This window comes from Muntiacus reevesi, chromosome 18 (assembly GCF_963930625.1).
Source record: "Muntiacus reevesi chromosome 18, mMunRee1.1, whole genome shotgun sequence".
In the NCBI taxonomy this organism is placed as follows: domain Eukaryota; kingdom Metazoa; phylum Chordata; class Mammalia; order Artiodactyla; family Cervidae; genus Muntiacus; species Muntiacus reevesi.
In genome coordinates this window covers 53,449,627-53,468,859 of record NC_089266.1, presented here as the reverse complement: position 1 = coordinate 53,468,859, position 19,233 = coordinate 53,449,627, and the positions used below count along the sequence as shown (strand labels likewise).

Sequence of the window (19,233 nt, the reverse complement as noted above, 5' to 3'; positions counted from 1 at the left end):
AGAGGTGCATGGAGAGCAGTGGTGTTTAGTTAAATTATGGGTCTCGATGCAAAACTGTGAGAGCCTGAAGCCTCCCCACCCCCTTTGTGTGCTCTACACACACACACACACACACACACACACCCCATCAGGGTGTGCTGCGTGTGTCAGTGTGAAGGCTGTGGGCTGGAAAACAGGTGCCCGAAGGGCCTAGCTCAGGGGGCCCCTCCTCTGTGCGCAGAGGACTTTTCTAATTAATTAATTTATTTATTTTAATTGGAGGCTAATTACTTTACAGTGTTGTTGTGGTTTTTGCCATACATTGACATGAATCAGCCACGGGTGTACATGCATTCCCCATCCTGAACCCCCCTCCCACCTCCCTCCCCATTCCATCCCTCAGGGTCATCCCAGTGCACCAGCCCTGAGCACTCTGTCTCATGCATCGAACCTGGACTGGCGATCTGTTTCACATGTGATAATATACATGTTTCAATGCTATTCTCTCAAATCATCCCACCCTTGCCTTCTCCCACAGAGTCCAGAAGTCTGTTCTGTACATCTGTGTCTCTTTTGCTGTCTTGCATATAGGGTCATCGTTAGCATCTTTGTAAATTCCATATATATGCGTTAGTATACTGTATTGGTGTTTTTCCTTTGTGGCTTATTTCACTTTGTATAATGGGCTCCAGTTTCATCCACCTCATTAGAACTGATTCAAATCCATTCTTTTTAATGGCTGAGTAATATTCCATTGTGTATATGTACCACAGTGTTCTTATCTGTTCGTCTGCCAGCAGACACCTAGGTTGCTTCCATGTCTTGGCTATTGTAAACAGTGCTACAGTGAACATTGGGGTGCATATGTCTCTTTCAATTCTGGCTTCCTGGGTGTGTGTACCCAGCAGTGGGATTGCTGGGTCATATGGCAGTTCTATTCCCAATTTTTAAAGGAATCTCCACACTGTTCTCCATAGTGGCTGTACAAGTTTGCATTCCCACCAACAATGCAAGAGGGTTCCCTTTTGCAGAGAGGACTTTTTATAATACCAAGGACTAGAGAGTCGGGGGCCAGGAAGTCACCAGGCCTGCTCACTGTTTCCAAGGTCAGAAGAGGGTTAAAGATCTGGGGGTGCTGCATGGTTCCTGGGGTAAATAGAAGTCAAGACTCAAGGATGGGGAACAGAGGGGTACCCCCCAAGGTATGTACACACACACATGCAAGAAAACACATACATAGAAGTGAAACCTTGACAGCACTGATGGGGATTTGAGGACCTTCATTCATTAAGAGTGCCCCGACACGCTGAACGCCACATCTCCGCCCTGCCCCCTTGCTGCTGTCCTCAGCAGTCACGGAGGTGGGAGAGAAATGGGAGAGCGTGTGCTTCCAGCATCCTCTGCCACCCTCTGCATCCCTCTCCAAAGTGGGGATCCTGGAGCAGCGAGCTGCCCGTGTGGCAGTGACGCTGCCAGAACTGACGAAGTGCAACACTCCCGCTTCCCTCAGCACCCCTGGTGGGAGGGGTCACCTGCAGGACCCGCGCCCCCCTCTCCTGAAGCCGCGACGTCGGCGAGCAGCTGACCAAGTGTTGCCCATCTTCCCACTGGCCTCTTCACGTTCGGAAGGTTTTGATTAAATCAGTCTCCTTTCAGTGTTTGCTCAAGAGTGGGCCCCATCTCCGCAGCTGAGCTGGTTCCTGGAGAGGATGTTTTAGTCACTTGGGCGCATTGTCTGGGGCCTGGAATTCCTCATCCTTGTTTTAAAAATATTTTAAAGACTGTTTTGGGACTGTGTGGATTTATAACTAGGTGTCTTCCCCAGCATTTAGGGCTCTGTCCTGGCAGGTTTATGGCTGTAGGGCAACGGTAGAGGGTGTCAGAGTGGACCTTCTTGTTTCATCAGTTACTGGGCAATGAACATGCTGTTGACTTCTGTTATTTAGAATGAACACATGTTGGTCGTTTAAATCTCTGCATTCGTGTGAATGACTGGAATAGAAATAGGGCCAGCTGTCTACACCCACCTGGCTCTACACCATGTCTGAATGAGGCCATGGGTTCATTTTACGAAATGTCTCTCCAGAGTTGCCTTAAGTTGAAAACTCCACGAGTGCATGTTTGCAGATCACATTAGTGTTTCTTTATAGATATTTAATTGCTTTGCTGGAGCTAAAAGAAAAGGAATGAAAAATATAAAATGAAACTGTTGGGAGGCTTTGCCAATCTGAAACCACGTGGAGATGCAGGAAAGTGTTTTTGAAATGATAGTGGAAGAGAATGGGACAACAAGGGTTGATTTATCAACGTGTTTGATAAAAGGTTTCTACTGCACGTTTGTTCTGAGCTTGAAGGATGGATTTAGTAACTGACTTTGGATTCAGATATAGTGACCATGTATTTAGCATCTCTGAGGTGTCCCACTGGACACTTTGGCATAAGTTATTTAATTTAACAGGAATCTTGTGTGGTAGGCTAATTATTATGTCTCTATTTTAAAGTGGATTAAAGTCCATATTAGAATGTAAATTCCAGCGCTTTGCTTGTAGTATTATCTGTTGATTGAATGCATTAAGAAAATTCAATTCAGTTGCTCAGTCGTGTCCGACTCTTTGCGACCCCATGAATCGCAGCACGCCAGGCCTCCCTGTCCATCACCAACTCCCGGAGCTTACTCAAACTCATGTTCATCAAGTCGGTGATGCCATCCAGCCATCTCATCCTCTGTTGTCCCCTTCTCCTCCTGCCCCCAATCCCTCCCAGCATCAGGGTCTTTTCCAATGAGTCAACTTTTCACATGAGGTGGCCAAAGTATTGGAGTTTCAGCTTCAGCATCAGTCCTTCCAATGAACACCCAGGACTGATCTCCTTTAGAATGGACTGGTTGGATCTCCTTGCAGTCCAAGGGACTGTCAAGAGTCTTCTCCAACACCACAGTTCAAAAGCATCAATTTTTCAGCACTCGGCTTTCTTCACAGCCCAAATCTCACATCCATACATGACCACTGGGAAAACCATAGCCTTGATCAGACGGACCTTTGTTGACAAAGTAATGTCTCTGCTTTTTAATATGCTATCTAGGTTGCTCATAACTTTCCTTCTAAGGAGTAAGCGTCTTTTAATTTCATGGCTGCAATCACCATCTGCAGTGATTTTGGAGCCCCAAAAAATAGTCTGGCACTGTTTCCACTGTCTCCCCATCTATTTCCCATGAGGTGATGGGACCAGATGCCATGATCTTAGTTTTCTGAATGTTGAGCTTTAAGCCAACTCTTTCCCTCTCCTCTTTCACTTTCATCAAGGGGCTTTTTAGTCCTCTTCACTCTCTGCCATAAAGATGGTGTCATCTGCATATCTGAGGTTATTGATATTTCTCTCGGCAATCTTGATTCCAGCTTGTGCTTCATCCAGCCCAGCGTTTCTCATGATGTACTCTGCATATAAGTTAAATAAGCAGGGTAGCAATATACAGCCTTGACATACTCTTTTTCCTATTTGGAACCAGTCTGTTGGTCCATGTCCAGTTCTGACTGTTGCTTCCTGACCTGCATATAGGTTTCTCAAGAGGCAGGTCAGGTGGTCTGGTATTTCTATCTCTTTCAGAATTTTCCACAGTTTATGGTGATCTACACAGTCACAGGCTTTGCCATAGTCAATAAAACAGAAATAGATGTTTTTCTGGAACTCTCTTGCTTTTTCGATGATCCAGCGGATGTTGGCAATTTGATCTCTGGTTCCTCTGCCTTTTCTAAAACCAGCTTGAACATCTGGAAGTTCATGGTTCACGTATTGCTGAAGCCTGGCTTGGAGAATTTTGAGCATTACTTTACTAGCATGTGAGATAAGTGCAGTTGTGCGATAGTTTGAGCATTCTTTGGCATTGCCTTTCTTTGGGATTGGAATGAAAACTGACCTTTTCTAGTCCTGTGGCCACTGCTGAGTTTTCCAAATTTGCTGGCATATTGAGTGTAGCACTTTCACAGCATAATCTTTCAGGATTTGAAATAGCTCAACTGGAATTCCATCACATCCACTAGCTTTGTTCATAGTGATGCTTTCTAAGGCCCACTTGAACAGAAATCCCTTGCATTCCTATACACTAACAATGAGAAAACAGAAAGAGAAATTAAGGAAACAATACCATTCACCATTGCAACAAAAAGAATAAAATACTTAGGATTATATCTACCTAAAGAAACAAAAGACCTATACATAGAAAACTCTAAAACACTGATGAAAGAAATCAAAGAGGACACAAACAGATGGAGAAACATACCATGTTCATGGATTGGAAGAATCAATATTGTGAAAATGGCTATTCTACCCAAAGCAATCTATAGATTCAACGCAATCCCTATCAAGCTACCAACGGTATTTTTCACAGAGCTAGAACAAATAATTTCACAATTTGTATGGAAATACAAAAAACCTCGAATAGCCAAAGTAATCTTGAGAAAGAAGAATGGAACTGGAGGAATCAACCTGCCTGACTTCAGACTCTACTACAAAGCCACAGTCATCAAGACAGTATGGTACTGGCACAAAGACAGAAATATAGATCAATGGAACAGAATAGAAAGCCCAAAGATAAATCCACCAACCTATGGACACCTTATCGTCGACAAAGGAGGCAAAGATATGCAATGGAAAAAAGACAACCTCTTTAACAAGTGGTGCTGGGAAAACTGGTCAACCACTTGTAAAAGAATGAAACTAGAACACTTTCTAACACCATACACAAAAATAAACTCAAAATGGATTAAAGATCTAAATGTAAGACCAGAAGCTATAAAACTCCTAGAGGAGAACATAGGCAAAACACTCTCCAACATAAATCACAGCAGGATCCTCTGTGACCCATCTCCCATAATATTGGAAATAAAAGCAAAAATAAACAAATGGGACCTAATGAAACTTAAAAAGCTTTTGCACAACAAAGGAAACTATAAGTAAGGTGAAAAGACAGCCCTCAGATTGGGAGAAAATAATAGCAAATGAAGCAACAGACAAAGGATTAATTTCAAAAATATACAAGCAACTCCTGAAGCTCAATTCCAGAAACATAAATGACCCAATCAAAAAATGGGCCAAAGAACTAAACAGACATTTCTCCAAAGAAGACATACAGATGGCTAACAAACACATGAAAAGATGCTCAACGTCACTCATTATCAGAGAAATGCAAATCAAAATCACAATGAGGTACCATTACACGCCAGTCAGGATGGCTGCTATCCAAGTCTACAAGCAATAAATGCTGGAGAGGGTGTGGAGAAAAGGGAACCCTCTTACACTGTTGGTGGGAATGCAAACTAGTACAGCCACTATGGAGAACAGTGTGGAGATTTCTTAAAAAATTAGAAATAGAACTGCCATATGACCCGGCAATACCACTTCTGGGCATACACACTGAGGAAACCAGATCTGAAAGAGACACGTGTACCCCAATGTTCATCGCAGCACTGCTTATAATAGCCAGGACATGGAAGCAACCTAGATGCCCATCAGCAGACGAATGGATAAGGAAGCTGTGGTACATATACACCATGGAATATTACTCAGCCGTTAAAAAGAATTCATTTGAATCAGTTCTAATGAGATGGATGAAACTGGAGCCCATTATACAGAGTGAAGTAAGCCAGAAAGATAAAGAACATTACAGCATACTAACACATATATATGGAATTTAGAAAGATGGTAACGATAACCCTATATGCAAAACAGAAAAAGAGACACAGATGTACAGAACAGACTTTTGGACTCTGTGGGAGAAGGCGAGAGTGGGATGTTTCGAGAGAACAGCATGTATATTATCTGTAGTGAAACAGATCACCAGCCCAGGTGGGATGCATGAGACAGGTGCTCGGGCCTGGTGTACTGGGAAGACCCAGAGGAATCGGGTGGAGAGGGAGGTGGGAGGGGGGATCGGGATGGGGAATACATGTAACTCCATGACTGAGTCATGTCAATGTATGACGAAACCCACTGCAATGTTGTGAAGTAATTAGCCTCCAAATAATAAAAATAAATGAAAAAAAAAAAAAAATAAGGCCCACTTGACTTCACATTCCAGCATGTCTGGCTCTAGGTGAGTGATCATACCATCATGATTATCTAGGTCATGAAGATCATTTTTGTACAGTTCTTCTGTGTATTCTTGCCACCTCTTCTTAATATCTTCTGCTTCTGTTAGGACCATACCATTTCTGTCCTTTATCGAACTCATCTTTGCATGAAATGTTCCCATGCTATCTCTGATTATCTTGAAGAGATCTCTGGTCTTTCCCATTCTGTTGTTTTCCTCTATTTCTTTGCATTGATTGCTGAGGACGGCTTTCTTATCTCTCCTGGCTATTCTTTGGAACTCTGCATTCAAATGGGCATATCTTTCCTCTTCTCCTGTGCTTTTCACTTCTCTTCTTTTCACAGCTATTTGTAAGGCCTCCTCAGACAGCCGTTTTGCCTTTTTGCATTTCTTTTCCATGGGGATGGTCTTGATCCCTGTCTCCTGTACAATGTCACCAACCTCTGTCCATAGTTCATCAGGCCTTCTGTCTATCAGATCTAGTCCCTTAAATCTGTTTCTCACTTCCACTGTATAGTCATAAGGGATGTGATTTAGATCATACCTGAATGGTCTAGTGGTTTTCCCTACTTAGTTCAATTTAAGTCTGAATTTGCCAATAAGGAGTTCATCATCTGAGCCATAGTCAGCTCCTGGTCTTGTTTTTGCTGACTGTATAGAGCTTCTCCATCTTTGGCTGCAAAGAAAATAATCAATCTGATTTTGGTGTTGACCATCTGGTGATGTTCATGTGTAAAGTCTCCTCTTGTGTTGTTGGAAGAGGGTGTTTGCTATGCCCACGTCCAAGGTAAGAAAAACCCAAGTAAGATGGTAGGTATTGAGAGAGGGCGTCAAAGGGCAGACACTGAAATCATAATCACAGAAAACTAGCCAATATGATCACATGGACCATAACCTTGTCTAACTCAGTGAAACTAAGCCATGCCATGTGGGGCCACCCAGGACAGACGGGTCATGGTGGAGAGGTCTGACAGAATGTGGTCCACTGGAGAAGGGAATTGCAAACCACTTCAGCATTCTTGCCTTGAGAACCCCATGAACAGTATGAAAAGGCAAAATGATAGGATACTGAAAGAGGAACTCTCCAGATCAGTAGGTGCCCAATATACTACCGGAGTTCAGTGGAGAAATAACTCCAGAAAGAATGAAGGGATAGAGCCAAAGCAAAAACAATACCCAATCGTGGATGTGACTGGTGATAGAAGCAAGGTCCATTGCTGTAAAGAGCAATATTGCATAGGAATCTGGAATGTTAGGTCCATGAATCAAGGCAAATTGGAAGTGGTCAAACAGGAGATGGCAAGAGTGAATGTCGACATTTTAGGAATCAGCAAAGTAAAATGGACAGAAATGGGTGAATTTAACTCAGATGACCATTATTTCTACTACTGTGGGCAGGAATCCCTTAGAAGAAATGGAGTAGCCATCATGGTCAACAAAAGAGTCCAAAATGCAGTGATTGGATGCAATCTCAAAATGACAGAATGATCTTTGTTCGTTTCCCAGGGAAACCATTCAATATCCCGGTAATCCAGGCCTATGCCCCAACCAGTAACGCTGAAGAAGCTGAAGTTGAACGGTTCTATGAAGACCTACAAGACCTTTTAGAACTAACACCCAAAAAAGATGTCCTTTTCATTATAGGGGGCTGGAATGCAAAAGTAGGAAGTCAAGAAACACCTGGAGTAACAGGGAAATTAGGAAAGGTTATTCAAATTTGGCGATTAGTGAGTGTAGGGAGAGGTTTAAATGAGGTGAGGGTCTGGTGGAGCTTCACTGTGAAGGTGACCTTGACCCCCCAGGGAGACTGATGGATAAGCAGGGAGACAAGGGAGGAAATGAACAAGGAGCTAGATAAGGTGCGTGCCCATCGGCCTGAGGCGCTCAGTGGTGTGGACACTGGTGGGATCTTCATAGAATGTCCTGGTGTACAGTATCTAATCTCTCGTTCATCTGGAAAAGATGAAAAAAATAGTAAAGGACGATTTTAAACACACATGCTAACCACTGCCTGGCGGTCTCCAGCAGAGAGACACACGAGAGTCATCAGGCCACGTGTCCCCAAGACAGTGGAGGACACCCTCTATGGGGTGTTCCGGGTCAGGCTCGGTCTGCGGGCTCCGGTTGCCTGGGTCCCGTCTGGGAGCCACTGAGGTGAAGTGTGAGGGCCCGAGGTCAGGGAGCCTCCCCGTCGGGGCCGCTGGGCCCGCAGACTCAGGAGGGTTCAGGGTTAGTTGGGCGGTCTGGTAGAGGACCGCCGTGCAGCGCCCAGAACCCAGCCTGGGGGGGGACTGTCCGGGGTCACACTCAGACTGGGACACAGAAGCCGGCTCCCCAGTGCCTTTCACACTCCTTAGCATGGTCTGTCTTGATGGCTATGCTCTCTGGCCTCGCTCCGCTGAGTGACTGTTGGGCTGGGTTGTTGGTTCGTTGTCTCTGCAGACATACATGGGGGGGGGGGGGCAGACTAGGTGATAAGTGGTCCAGCCAGCCCCACCCCCCAGACTTCGGCATCCTGCATCAACTTTTCATAGACATGTGTGACGTGGTGGGTTGCTTTTCTTTTAATGTTCTCAGATCCCTCTCATTGATTTGGTTTTGGGTTTCACTCTTGGTTTTCTTTGTATGTTCTCATCAAATATTTTTCTCTCCTGCTTGATGGAGGTGTAATTGACAAATAAAATGGTGAGATACTTAAAGTGTACAATGTGACGATTTTTGAAAAATGCTTTCATCTTTTTATTTAATGTTTGGCTGTGGCGGGTCTCCGTTGTTGAGCAGGCTTCGCTCTCGTTGCAGAGAGCAGGGCCTCCCGTGTAGCTGTGGCGCTCGGGCTTCTCACTGTGGAGGCTTCTCTTGTTGCAGAGGACACCTCCAGGATGCTCGGGCTGCAGAAGTTGCGAGCCCCGGGCTCTAGAGCGCAGGTTCAGTCATCGTGGCGCACAGGCTTAGTCGCTTTGCAGCACATGGGATCTTCCTGGATCAGGGATTGAACCTGTGTCTCCTGCATTGGCAGGCAGGTTCTTTACCACTGAGCCCCCAGGGAAGCTCTCCAACGTGATGATTTGATATGTGTGTGTGTGTGTGTGTGTATTATGACAAGAATCTACTCATTGACTTAAGATGTTTTGTTTTTATTGTGTGTGACTAGTCTGGGGAGATCCTGTGTCCACTGAGTTTTACATTGTTTGACATTAAAGAGAAACAAAACAACCCCCAAACCCACGTAGCCTTAGTTTTCAGAATAAAATTCATTTTGTTGTCTTTCACTCTCCCATGTAAGATTTTTGGTCCCGCTCTGAAGAGCTGACATCACTGAACTTCTGCCTCCTTTTGCTTTGGGGCTGGTGGGACTTTAAAGGGGGACCATTTCAGAAGTTCATTTGTTTTTGTATCCACCAAACATCGGGTGTGGGCTTCTGTGTGCTTGGCCCTGTATTTGCACTGCAGGGAGACAGTCTGGGGGAGGAGGGAAGAAGGGCAGGATTATCACTCACTTTAGACCGAGTGGAAAGTAGCGAGTGTGTGAGCGTTAGGGGGCTCAGAAGTGAGAGACGCAGCTTCTGGGTGGGGCGGCCATATCGGTGCTGGCATTTTGGAGAAGAGTGTTGGGTCTTGGAGAGTAGTCAGCTTGGCATGGGAAGTACAGGCGTGGAGAGGCCTCCCAAGGAGAACCTGCGTGGACAGAGGTGGGGAGGCCTGGGGACCAGCTGGGCTTGGCTGGGTATAGGACACGTCAAGGTGAAAGGTGAGAAATCCAGAAAGACAGGAACCCTGGGGGCGGGCGCGGGGGCCATCCCTCCCAGCGCCTGTCCCATTGGCAGACACCAGCCAGCACCCGGAATGGCTCCGTTGCAGGCAGTCTACACAGAGTTTTGAATTACATGTGAGTTTCTTATTGACACATTCTATGGGTACTTTCTGGGCAGCATGTCTTCATGCACATAGTTCTCTTTTGTTCGAGTCTCTTCGGTTTAAAATAGCTCTGACGTGTGACCTCACATCACAATGAAGCTGTGTGTTACGGCCAGTGAGACTTTGAAGTCCACTCTCCATCTGCATGAAACGCCAGATTGCAGGTTGCGGCCTGAAGGCCTAAGGTGTTCCTCGTGACTGTCTCTGGCATCCTGAGACGTCTGAAGGGCCTGCTCTGAGCGGCTGAGATAGTCCTCACCTTGCCTTCCTCTCTGGAGAAGTATGCAGAGAGGCTTGTCCAATAGCTCAGTGAGCGTGGCTTCAGATAGCCAAGTTAACCCATGTCTTCCTCTTGTCATTTCTTGCAGATGGTCACAAGAACAAAGAAAATCTTTGTAGGAGGACTGTCTGCGAACACGGTGGTGGAAGACGTGAAGCAGTATTTCGAGCAGTTCGGCAAGGTGAGTGGCGCGTGGGGCTGGGGCAGCCTCCTCTGTCCTTCGAAGTGGCTGCTGTGGCCCCTGCCTTTGCCACGACCGTGTCCTCCAGAGCCTCGTCCTCGGACTTGGCTATCGAGATGGGACTGGAATTCGGCAGGAGCCGAGATGGAAGAGCCCGGCTTGTGGTGGGCATGGAGCCCTGTGTGCCGTCAGGAACAGACAGAGCGGCCTTTGAGTGCGGTTTCGCCGGCCTTGGCTGGTCGTGTGGGGCCTGGGCCGGGAGCTGACGGGAGCAGCGCCGACTTGGGAAGGGACTTTGAGCTGGGAGTTGCAGGGCAGGAGCTCCTGCAGAAGCTGGTTTCTGCGTCTGCGCTGGGCTTCGTTCTGGGCCTTTCTGGAAGACGCACTGAGAGAGGAGGCTCCCCGGGGGCTGAGCCCTCCTCCCCTGTCAAATGCCTGAGGAAACCCAGGGAAGATGCTGGGCGTGAACCTGTCAGGATGTCCAGGAGACAGCAGTGCGATCATCCCCTGGGCTCTGCCGGGGGATTGGGCTGGGAGCGACTCAGGAGGCCCCAGAGGAGTCAGGAAACTGAGCGTGAGAGTGTGTGTGAGAGTCAGACAGACAGACAGACAGACAGACAGACAGGGTGCATCACCATGGGTGATTCATTCAGCCCCTTTCTGCTTGGCGGGGAGGCCCCTCGGCCTTGGAGGGTGGCTTCTTCCTGAGGGGGGCCCGTTCCTCGGGGGACTGTTTCCCCCGGTCCCCCACAGGGCGACTTGGGGTGCCGAGCCTTGCTGGCTGTCGTGTGGCGCCCCCCGTGGGCTCGTGCGTCCCAGGAGGCTGGCGGGTGAGTGGCGCGCAGGCCCGCCGCCTCTGTGTCTTTGAGCAGCTGTGGAGCTGGTCCTGGACCACAGGCGCGGTCAGGCTGCTTCTGCACAAGCCCGTGTCGTCTGCCCCCGCCCCCACCGCAGGGCGGGTGTGCAAGAGGGCCGCCTGCCCAGGGTCCTGGAAGTCACCGTCCTAAGCTCCGTAACTCATCACCCCCGGCTGCCCACCCGCCAGCCTGCAAGTTCCGTGCTTTCATTCGTTTGCCCGCAGTGGTGGCCAGCTGGGGGCCCATCTCCGGGAGAGGCCTGTCGCGGGCTCCTCTTGGGGAGGCGGGCTTTGACGCCTGGTTAGCCTGTTTCCTGTTTCTGGCGTTCATTGGTCTCTGCAGCCGCCTCCCGCCCGGCTTTGCTTTCCGAGTGGCACTCAGCTGCCCTTCCGGGTCGGTTATGAAAGGCTCCTTCCCCACGGTACTGGCTGGCCTTGCCAGTTGGGGGCTGATTCATTCTGGCGGGTGTAAAGAATAGCTGACTGTGTTGATGCCCGTTTCTAGATGCTCTTCAGGACTGGTTTAGAGCGCCAAGGGGGATGGGTCCATCCCTGCCCAGGGAGAGAGATTGGAAATAATTTAACGAGACAAAACACAGCTTGCATGGTGGAAGGCTCTGGAGTGCTGGCCCTCGTTGCTACCGTTTCCGTCTTTAAAACCAGGCTGGGGGGTAGTGTTTGCAAACACGAAGTGGGATTTCTTTTTCGAGCCGTAACCTGCCTTGCAATCTCACGGGCCAATTTGCGGGTGTCAGGGAAGTTGATGCTGCCCAGATGGGCTGTTAGAATATCCCTAACAGGCTCGTACTTGCCACATCTCCACACATGCCCGGCGCTGGCCTCTCCCCCTCTCTCCCCTCTCTCTCTCGCTCTGCCTGTCCGTTGTCCTTCATTAGCACTTAGCGCTGTGACTCAGCCCGTGGGCTGGTGGCGGGGAGCGGTGAACCCGCAGCAGCGGCCGTCCCTGCCCTGGGAACCGCGTCCTCTTGTCTGCAGACGGCCACAGAATGTCTTCCCTGACTTGACATTCGCCAGGTCTGAAGCCGCTCAGTTAATTTTGCAGTAATATCTGCGGATTCCAGCAGGATGCGTAACCCTACCAAGTGTTTCACTGAAGGACTAAGGAGGCCTTTGAACGTATCCCAGCCCTCACACTGTGTACGCTCATGTGTTGGTAGCCTGGGGCGTCACTGTGCTCTGCGGGTTAGCTGAGTCTGTTCAGAGAAACTTGTTCCTTGTTTGGCTGATGGCTGGTGTGGCAGGGCCCACTGCCTCTCAGGATTCTGGCGTAATTCACTTGAGTCCAGAAGGATCCCAGAAGGGGAGACCCTGCTGCTGGGTCTCCAGGGCCGCGAGTGAGCCCTGCGCCTGTGAAGAGTAGCAGTGAACGGACAGACTGATTGAGGGAGACACAGAAAACACATGCACACACTTGTGTAAGGTTTCCTCACTCACCTGTGCACACTCCCCACTGTGTCAGCTTGTCTGGGGCTCTCTCCAGTTGGCTAACTGCACATCAGGAAGGTGTAATTTAGTGAATAATTTAGTGAGCGCATGTTAAGTGTTGGATATGGGCCAGGTCGGGCTTCCCTGGTGGCTCAGACGGTAAAGAATCTGTAATGCAAGAGACCCAGGTTTGATCCCTGGGTCGGGAAGATCCCTGGAGAAGGGAATTGTAACCCATTCTAGTATGCTTGCTTAAAGAATTCCATAGACGGAGGAGCCTGGCCGGCTGTAGTCCGTGGGGCTGCAAAGAGTTGGACATGACTGAGCGACTAGAACTTCCACTTTCTTTCTTCCCTGGGCCAGGCCACTGACTTACATTATCTCACTTAATTCTTCTCTGGGGTGCTGGGCGGGGGGCTGCCCATAAATAGAGTCTTGGTGGCACTGTATCTTTGACTCAAGGTCACAGCCTCCTGAAAGGTCACAGACTTCCCCTCTAGGCTTGTCTAATAACAGAACCCAAACTTGAGGCCCTGTTTCAACTGCTTACCGACTGTGAGGTAGAGTTAGGGCAGGGAGGGTGCCCAGAAGAGGCAGAGGTGGTGGCCCCTCTGGGTGCCCGGGGCAGTGCCAGGAACCTGGGCCTGCATGGCCTCCTTGCTTCCGCACAGCGGATTCGGGTGTCCCCAGCAGCCCATTTGCAGGGGTGGATAGCACAGGTCAGGGGGGTGAAGTCTCAGCAAAGGTCACCCAGCTGAACCAGGCAGTGTAACAGCCAGAATGCACTCTCTCCTTCCTCCCAGTCCAGAACCTCCGGCCCCTCCGCAGCCTCCGTTCAGAGTTTGCCGCCTTCTTTACGGTTTTCCCTCCTTGTCAGGCCTCTTTGCTCTCCCTCTTCCCGTCTTGCCCAAGGTGGCAGCTGCTCTGCTGTTTATTTCAGGTGGCCATCAGGATGGGGACGGCGGCTGTCCTGGGGCTGAGCTCGGGAGGGCTGAATCTGTCATTACTGTAAGTAGAGTGGGTGCAGGACTGCACACCCAGAGCTTGAGATGACTCGCGGGGGAGGCTTGTCATTGCCTCTGGTGCTTTTCTCCCGCTTGCTTCCCAGAGATTCAACCCGGCCCCCAGGTCATGGGTGTTGCTACTTGTTTGTATTTAAGAGGAGACTGTGCGGTCTCGGCAGAAGGACTCTGCTGGCTCCGGTGCCGTTCTCACCCCCTGGGTAGTTATCCAGGCCCCCTCGTTGAAGGAAAGTAAGAAGAGGTACCCCAGACCCTCATACGGGCCATGACCACATGCGGACGCCGCTGCAGCGCCTTAACAGGGCAGTTCTTTCCTGGCCTCAGTTTCTCGCCCAGGGGAGGGCGTGGAAAACTTGTAAAGGGTTAGATAGTAAATAGTTTCCGCTCAGTTACAGCTACGCACTTCAGTTGTACAGCGCGTGCAGCTGTAGCCAACCCACAAACCATTGCGTGGCTTTGTTCCAATAAAACTTTATTTATGAAAGCAAGTTTGGCGCCCCATTTGGCCCATGGGCCATGATTTGCCAGCCTTTGTACTCGATTATTCCTAAGGTTGGTTTCAAGCTTGAAAATTGAATAATTTAGGAAGTGTTTAAGTAAACTTATGTAGGTAGATGGATAGATAGGTATCTGCGGTATCTATAGACTGTAACCAAGACAAGATGTTATCAGTAGTAATGAGCATGATGTACTAATGGTAAGCAAAACAGCTGTAACCCTGGTAGAGTTAACTTCTGCACTTCAGGATCCAGGGGCGATGAAGGGATTCTCTGCTTGGAAAAAGCTGGAATCTTCATCCTTTGAGTAAGGTCTGGGAAAACTGTAAACTATTTCTAGTTTCTTATTACATGTGCTAGATCTAAATGAAGGCAGATGTGGGTTTGTGACGTTGAGACGTCCGCGTGAATGTCTGTCTTGTGTTTCGCTGTTTCTGAAGTAGAGGGTCATTTGCTTTGTGCTGAGGTTTTTAATGCATTAAAAAATCTGGTTCTCGGGGATGTCAGGTGAGGTGGATGGAGCATCTCTGATGCAGATGGGGAAGCTGATGTTGAGAAAGGTCAGTAAGTCGTCCGCGGTCGTGCAGCCTGAGAGTCACTCGTTTTCACCCAAGTTGCGCGTTTATAGAACCTCATCTCCCACTTTACCCCGGAGCAGCCCCCATCCTCAGAGGGAAAAGGTTCATTTGTCAGGAATGTTGATCTCCGGTAATTTACTACTTCAGGTTTCCTAGTGGACGTTATCTGTGCTGACGATTTCATGCCGGCAAGAATGATGTCTATAGACCACTCCGAAAAATAGCACATCAGTGATGCTCTCGATACACGCGTGCAAACCCTGACTATCCGTCGGGCTGTTGGGCGCTGTTCCCCCCGCACCGTTGTCCGGACGAGCCCGGCATGGCGATTATTAAAAAACCCTGGGATCAAAGTCGCTCCATGTTGCAGAGGTTCCTCCTTCTCCCCTTTAGGCCCCTCCTTCAAGTACTGGTTTCTAAAATTCTCACTTATAGGATTTGGGAGATCAAAAAGAGGCCTTTAAACTTAATGAATTCTCGGCTTCGTCCCGGATGGAGCCGTTGTGCACCTTTCAGCCGTTCACCTCGACGAGAGGGCTGCTTGGTGCGGGCTCGCTAGGTAATTCTCACTTTATATAACTCTCTGAAAGCAGAGCAGCCCGCATCTGGAGGCTCCCAATTATACTTCACATGGTGAACTGTGTAATTAGTTTGGAAGACTTACGCTTAGTCATTGGTTTATCCTAATCGGCTTTGGCTTTCCCCACCAACAAAGTGAGCTTATTTTGCTAAGCTGAACCGACTCTGCACCCTTTGTTCCAGCCTTTTATTGTCTCATTCCTTTCATTCTGTTTTGCTGCCAAAGTTCTGTTTCATTAGGCCCACAAGTCATTTCCAATTCAGTGGTCTGCTACAATCCGGCCTTTATCACTGGCTGCCCTGGTTCCCATGTCCCTTCTGGGCCAGTGCCCGAGAGTGCGGGTTTGACGTGAGGGCTTTAACCCTTGCTGGGCCAGCCTCACCATGGCCGATGGGAGGGCCAGGCCCCGAAGGAGAAGGAGGTCTGCAAAGTCCCCCTGTTTCTCATCGAAGGCGAGCCCCGTGGACATGAAACAGAAAGGGGCCTTCGCGCCCTAAGGGACGTCAGCTTGACTTAGAGAATGGTGCTAGAAAACTTTGGCGAGGGGGGAACGTTTGCCAGCATGGAAAACAAGAAGGAGTTGTCTGCTTAATGGAATGAGGTCTCATTGATTCCACTCGTGTGGGGTCTGCCTCGTCTCTTCTGTCTCCAGGTTTTACGTGCAGACACGATGCGGGTGCCTCCGGACGCCGCACGGATGTTCCTGTTGATGCTGTGTGTGTGTGAGAAGGATCTAGAATAAAAAATATCTAAAGCCTTTGAAATGGGAAAGGCAGGAGATGTGTGCGAAAATAAATAAGCGAGTCACTGTGTTCCTGAGAGCAGACTGTGATTTTATTGCTTCCTAAGGCAAGTAATAGATACACGGAGCTCTGGGAGGCGTGCGGTTCTTTCCGACCAGGCCTGGAAAACAAAAATCCTGTCTGTCCTTGGTGGGCTTCACGGCCCCCACGAGGCCAGCGTTTTCTGAAGTGGCTTGCACACACGGACTCCCTGGAAAGTGAGTGGTCGGCGTGCCGGGCTCGCCTGTCACCTGTGGGCCTTCGCTCTGGAGGGCCGTGACATCCCTCGGACCTTGACTTCCAACTCCAGAGTGCAGCAGGAAGGGCCGTTGGCTCTTTCCTCCCTGACCAGTCATGCTGAAGGCTACTTGTGTGTTTAAATTTTCTTCCTGTAATAGCTCAGAACAAGACCAACAGTGTCCTGGTGCTTTATTAAATCTCTGGCTGGTTTGTGTCAGGCTCTGCCTTAGGACGTGTGTCATATGGGGGAGGGGACTTGGTTTGCCCTGTGACCCCTGGTAGAGCTGCCGAGGGTGGAAAGTCACAGTTGGCAAACAGGGGACTCCTGTCTCCCCAGCGGGCCTGGACCTCCTGGGCCAGGTGAGGGCAAACAGAGCCTACAGGTAATATGAGCCTCCGGCTTTGCAGGTAAACCCTCTTGCCAAACAGCTTTCTGTTTTCCTGGTCAACTTCTTCCTCCATTTCTGCTGCAGCCCATGGAGGAAGTTGAGTTAGAAGCAGATTGATTGAGCACCCCAACCTCACTTGTCCTAAATCCTCTTTTATTTTTTTTTCCCCTGCTTAAAAAAAGGAGCTCCTGAAATAGATGAGTGGGTTTCTAGGAAAACTTCCCATTTCCCTTTTAGTGTATAAAATATAGCCAGCTGTTGTTAGGCAAATGCATCAGACATTATTATTGCTCGGTTAACAGTGTTTTAAAATATACAAATAGAAAAATAGGATGCCTTCTGGATCACAAGCTGGGAAAACTTTGAGATTATGCTAATCGCATGCGTGTGCGTAGAAGGTAGAGAAGGAAGGCCCAAACTTTCTGGCTGTGTGTTTGTACCGTGTGTCCCAGTGTGGTTTAGCATCACTGAGTTTTTATAGGGGGCCCGGAAGAGGAGAAGCAGAGGCAGGAGACCCTTGGGCAGGAAGGAGTTAATGAGCCTCGGGAGAAGGGGTTTAAGGGCTCCTCCAGCTCACCTTCCCAGAGCCCTCCTGGCAGCTTGAAGACGTCACTTACAATGGAGCTGTTAGCATGAGAAAGAAGCCTTTCTCCCCCTGGATGTACTTCAGTGGGAACTGAAAGTGTCTGAGAAATCACGGTTCAGCCTTGTGCCAGTGGGTGCGAGGAGTGGTTCTTACGGAAGAGAAAGCTCAGTTCATTTAGACTTGGCATAGAAATCGGACCCCATTGTTTTGTGGAGTGAACACTGATACGGAGATTCCTGCCCACCCCTCGGCCCACCAATAGGGTACTCCTCCATTACATGGGTTGCGTATGCTTTTCCTTTTTCTTTCTTTCTCTTCTCCCTCTTTTTATCTACCAGCCCCCCATTTTCTTTGTCCTCTGAGAATTAGTCTCTCTGTAGAAAGGCTGGATTTGTCAGGTTACCACCCTCTAAATTTTTACAGCACTGTGTATTCAAACTTGGTGTTTGTGAATTAGCTGAAAACGGCCGCCCATCGGTACTTTATTTACATTCGAAGCCAGAAGAGTGAAAGCCCCAGAAAAAATGTTAATATGCAGGCAGAGGCAGAAGGGGTGAGTTTCTGACTGTTGCTAACCTCACTGCTGCCTTTAAAACCAATCATGAGGCATACGGCTGATATTTAATAGCTTTTAGCTGATTATTTTTCTTCTCCTCCTCTTTCTTTTCTATCCAAGTTGACCTGGGTGTACTTGAGCGGAAATGAAGTCATCCAAATGCTGAATTAGAATAATCACAGGCCTCCAAGAATGAAATGGAAGCAGAGATTAAATGGTAGAGAGAAAGCTGGCATTAATAAGCAGCGGGAAAACTTTGCATAAAATAAATAGGAGATTTGATAGATTGAATTTGTATGTGCGTTTTCCATTTTTTCCCCACTCTGTATTGTCTTCCTAGAGTCGAATTGTTGGCAGAGTGGGATTTGATTTGCCTCAAGTCCGCATACCTTCTGCAGCCAGGGTGATGGTCCTTTCTTCTTCAGGGGTATTTGTGCAACCAGGACGTTTCCAGGGTGGAAGAATCTGGGTAGAGGGGCCCTTACTGTGAAAGGTTGATGATTACTCGTGGCAAAGTGCAGTGGATGGGCGTTGGTGGGGTGAACACAGATGGAAGATAACATACAGCAGGCAGACAATGAATATTATTGATGGATTCCTGATTGTAAGGAGAAGAACAGGGCTGAAAAAGGTAGGGTGACCAGACGTCCTGGTTTGCCTAGGACTGAGAGCTTTTTTTAAGAGCTCAGGACTGCAAGCCAGAATAAATAGCTCACCCTAAATAAACGGGAGGTGGGAGAAGTTGAGACACTTGGCCTGAAACTCCAAAAGGCATGAAACTTTTGATCACCTCCAGCAGATTTAAGTATTCCTTCCTGTATGTTCCAGAACACTTACTTTGTAACTGTTTACAGTCTGCACTCCTGATTTAATTCAGGCACTGCGGGCAGGGGCCCACACAGATCAGCAAGCATAGTAAGTGGATGAGGAGGGCAGGACAGACAGACAGACCCACAGCCCCAGGCAAGGGCGGCTCATCTGGATGTGGAGGGTAGAATCCCTATGCGCTCCTACTTGGGGATTATTTCTGTGTCTTTTGAAAATAAAAATTTCTGCCCTTTGCAGCAAAAAAGTGAGTTTCTTGTAGTTAAAGAGCAAAATAAGGATTTAATTATTTTCAAAACAAAACACCAGAATGGTTTGTTTACAGGAAGTCATTTTTTAGGTGGTCTGTCATGGAAGATGTGATTTGTGGAATCGGATTAGTTGTAAATTAGAGATTTTTGGTTGTTGAGGTTGCTAATGGTCTTTTTATAATTGG

General features: G+C 48.4%; 1 protein-coding gene across 6 annotated transcripts in view; it reads left to right on the top strand.

The window, feature by feature from the left end:
• The window catches only part of MSI2 (musashi RNA binding protein 2), a 401,411-nt gene that overhangs the window by 134,943 nt on the left and 247,235 nt on the right, over positions 1-19,233 (top strand). For all 6 annotated transcript variants that reach the window (XM_065911079.1, XM_065911078.1, XM_065911080.1 and 3 more), the window contains one exon: positions 10,348-10,440. In XM_065911079.1, the coding sequence (XP_065767151.1) occupies positions 10,348-10,440 (93 nt within the window). The remainder of the gene's footprint in view (positions 1-10,347; positions 10,441-19,233) is intronic.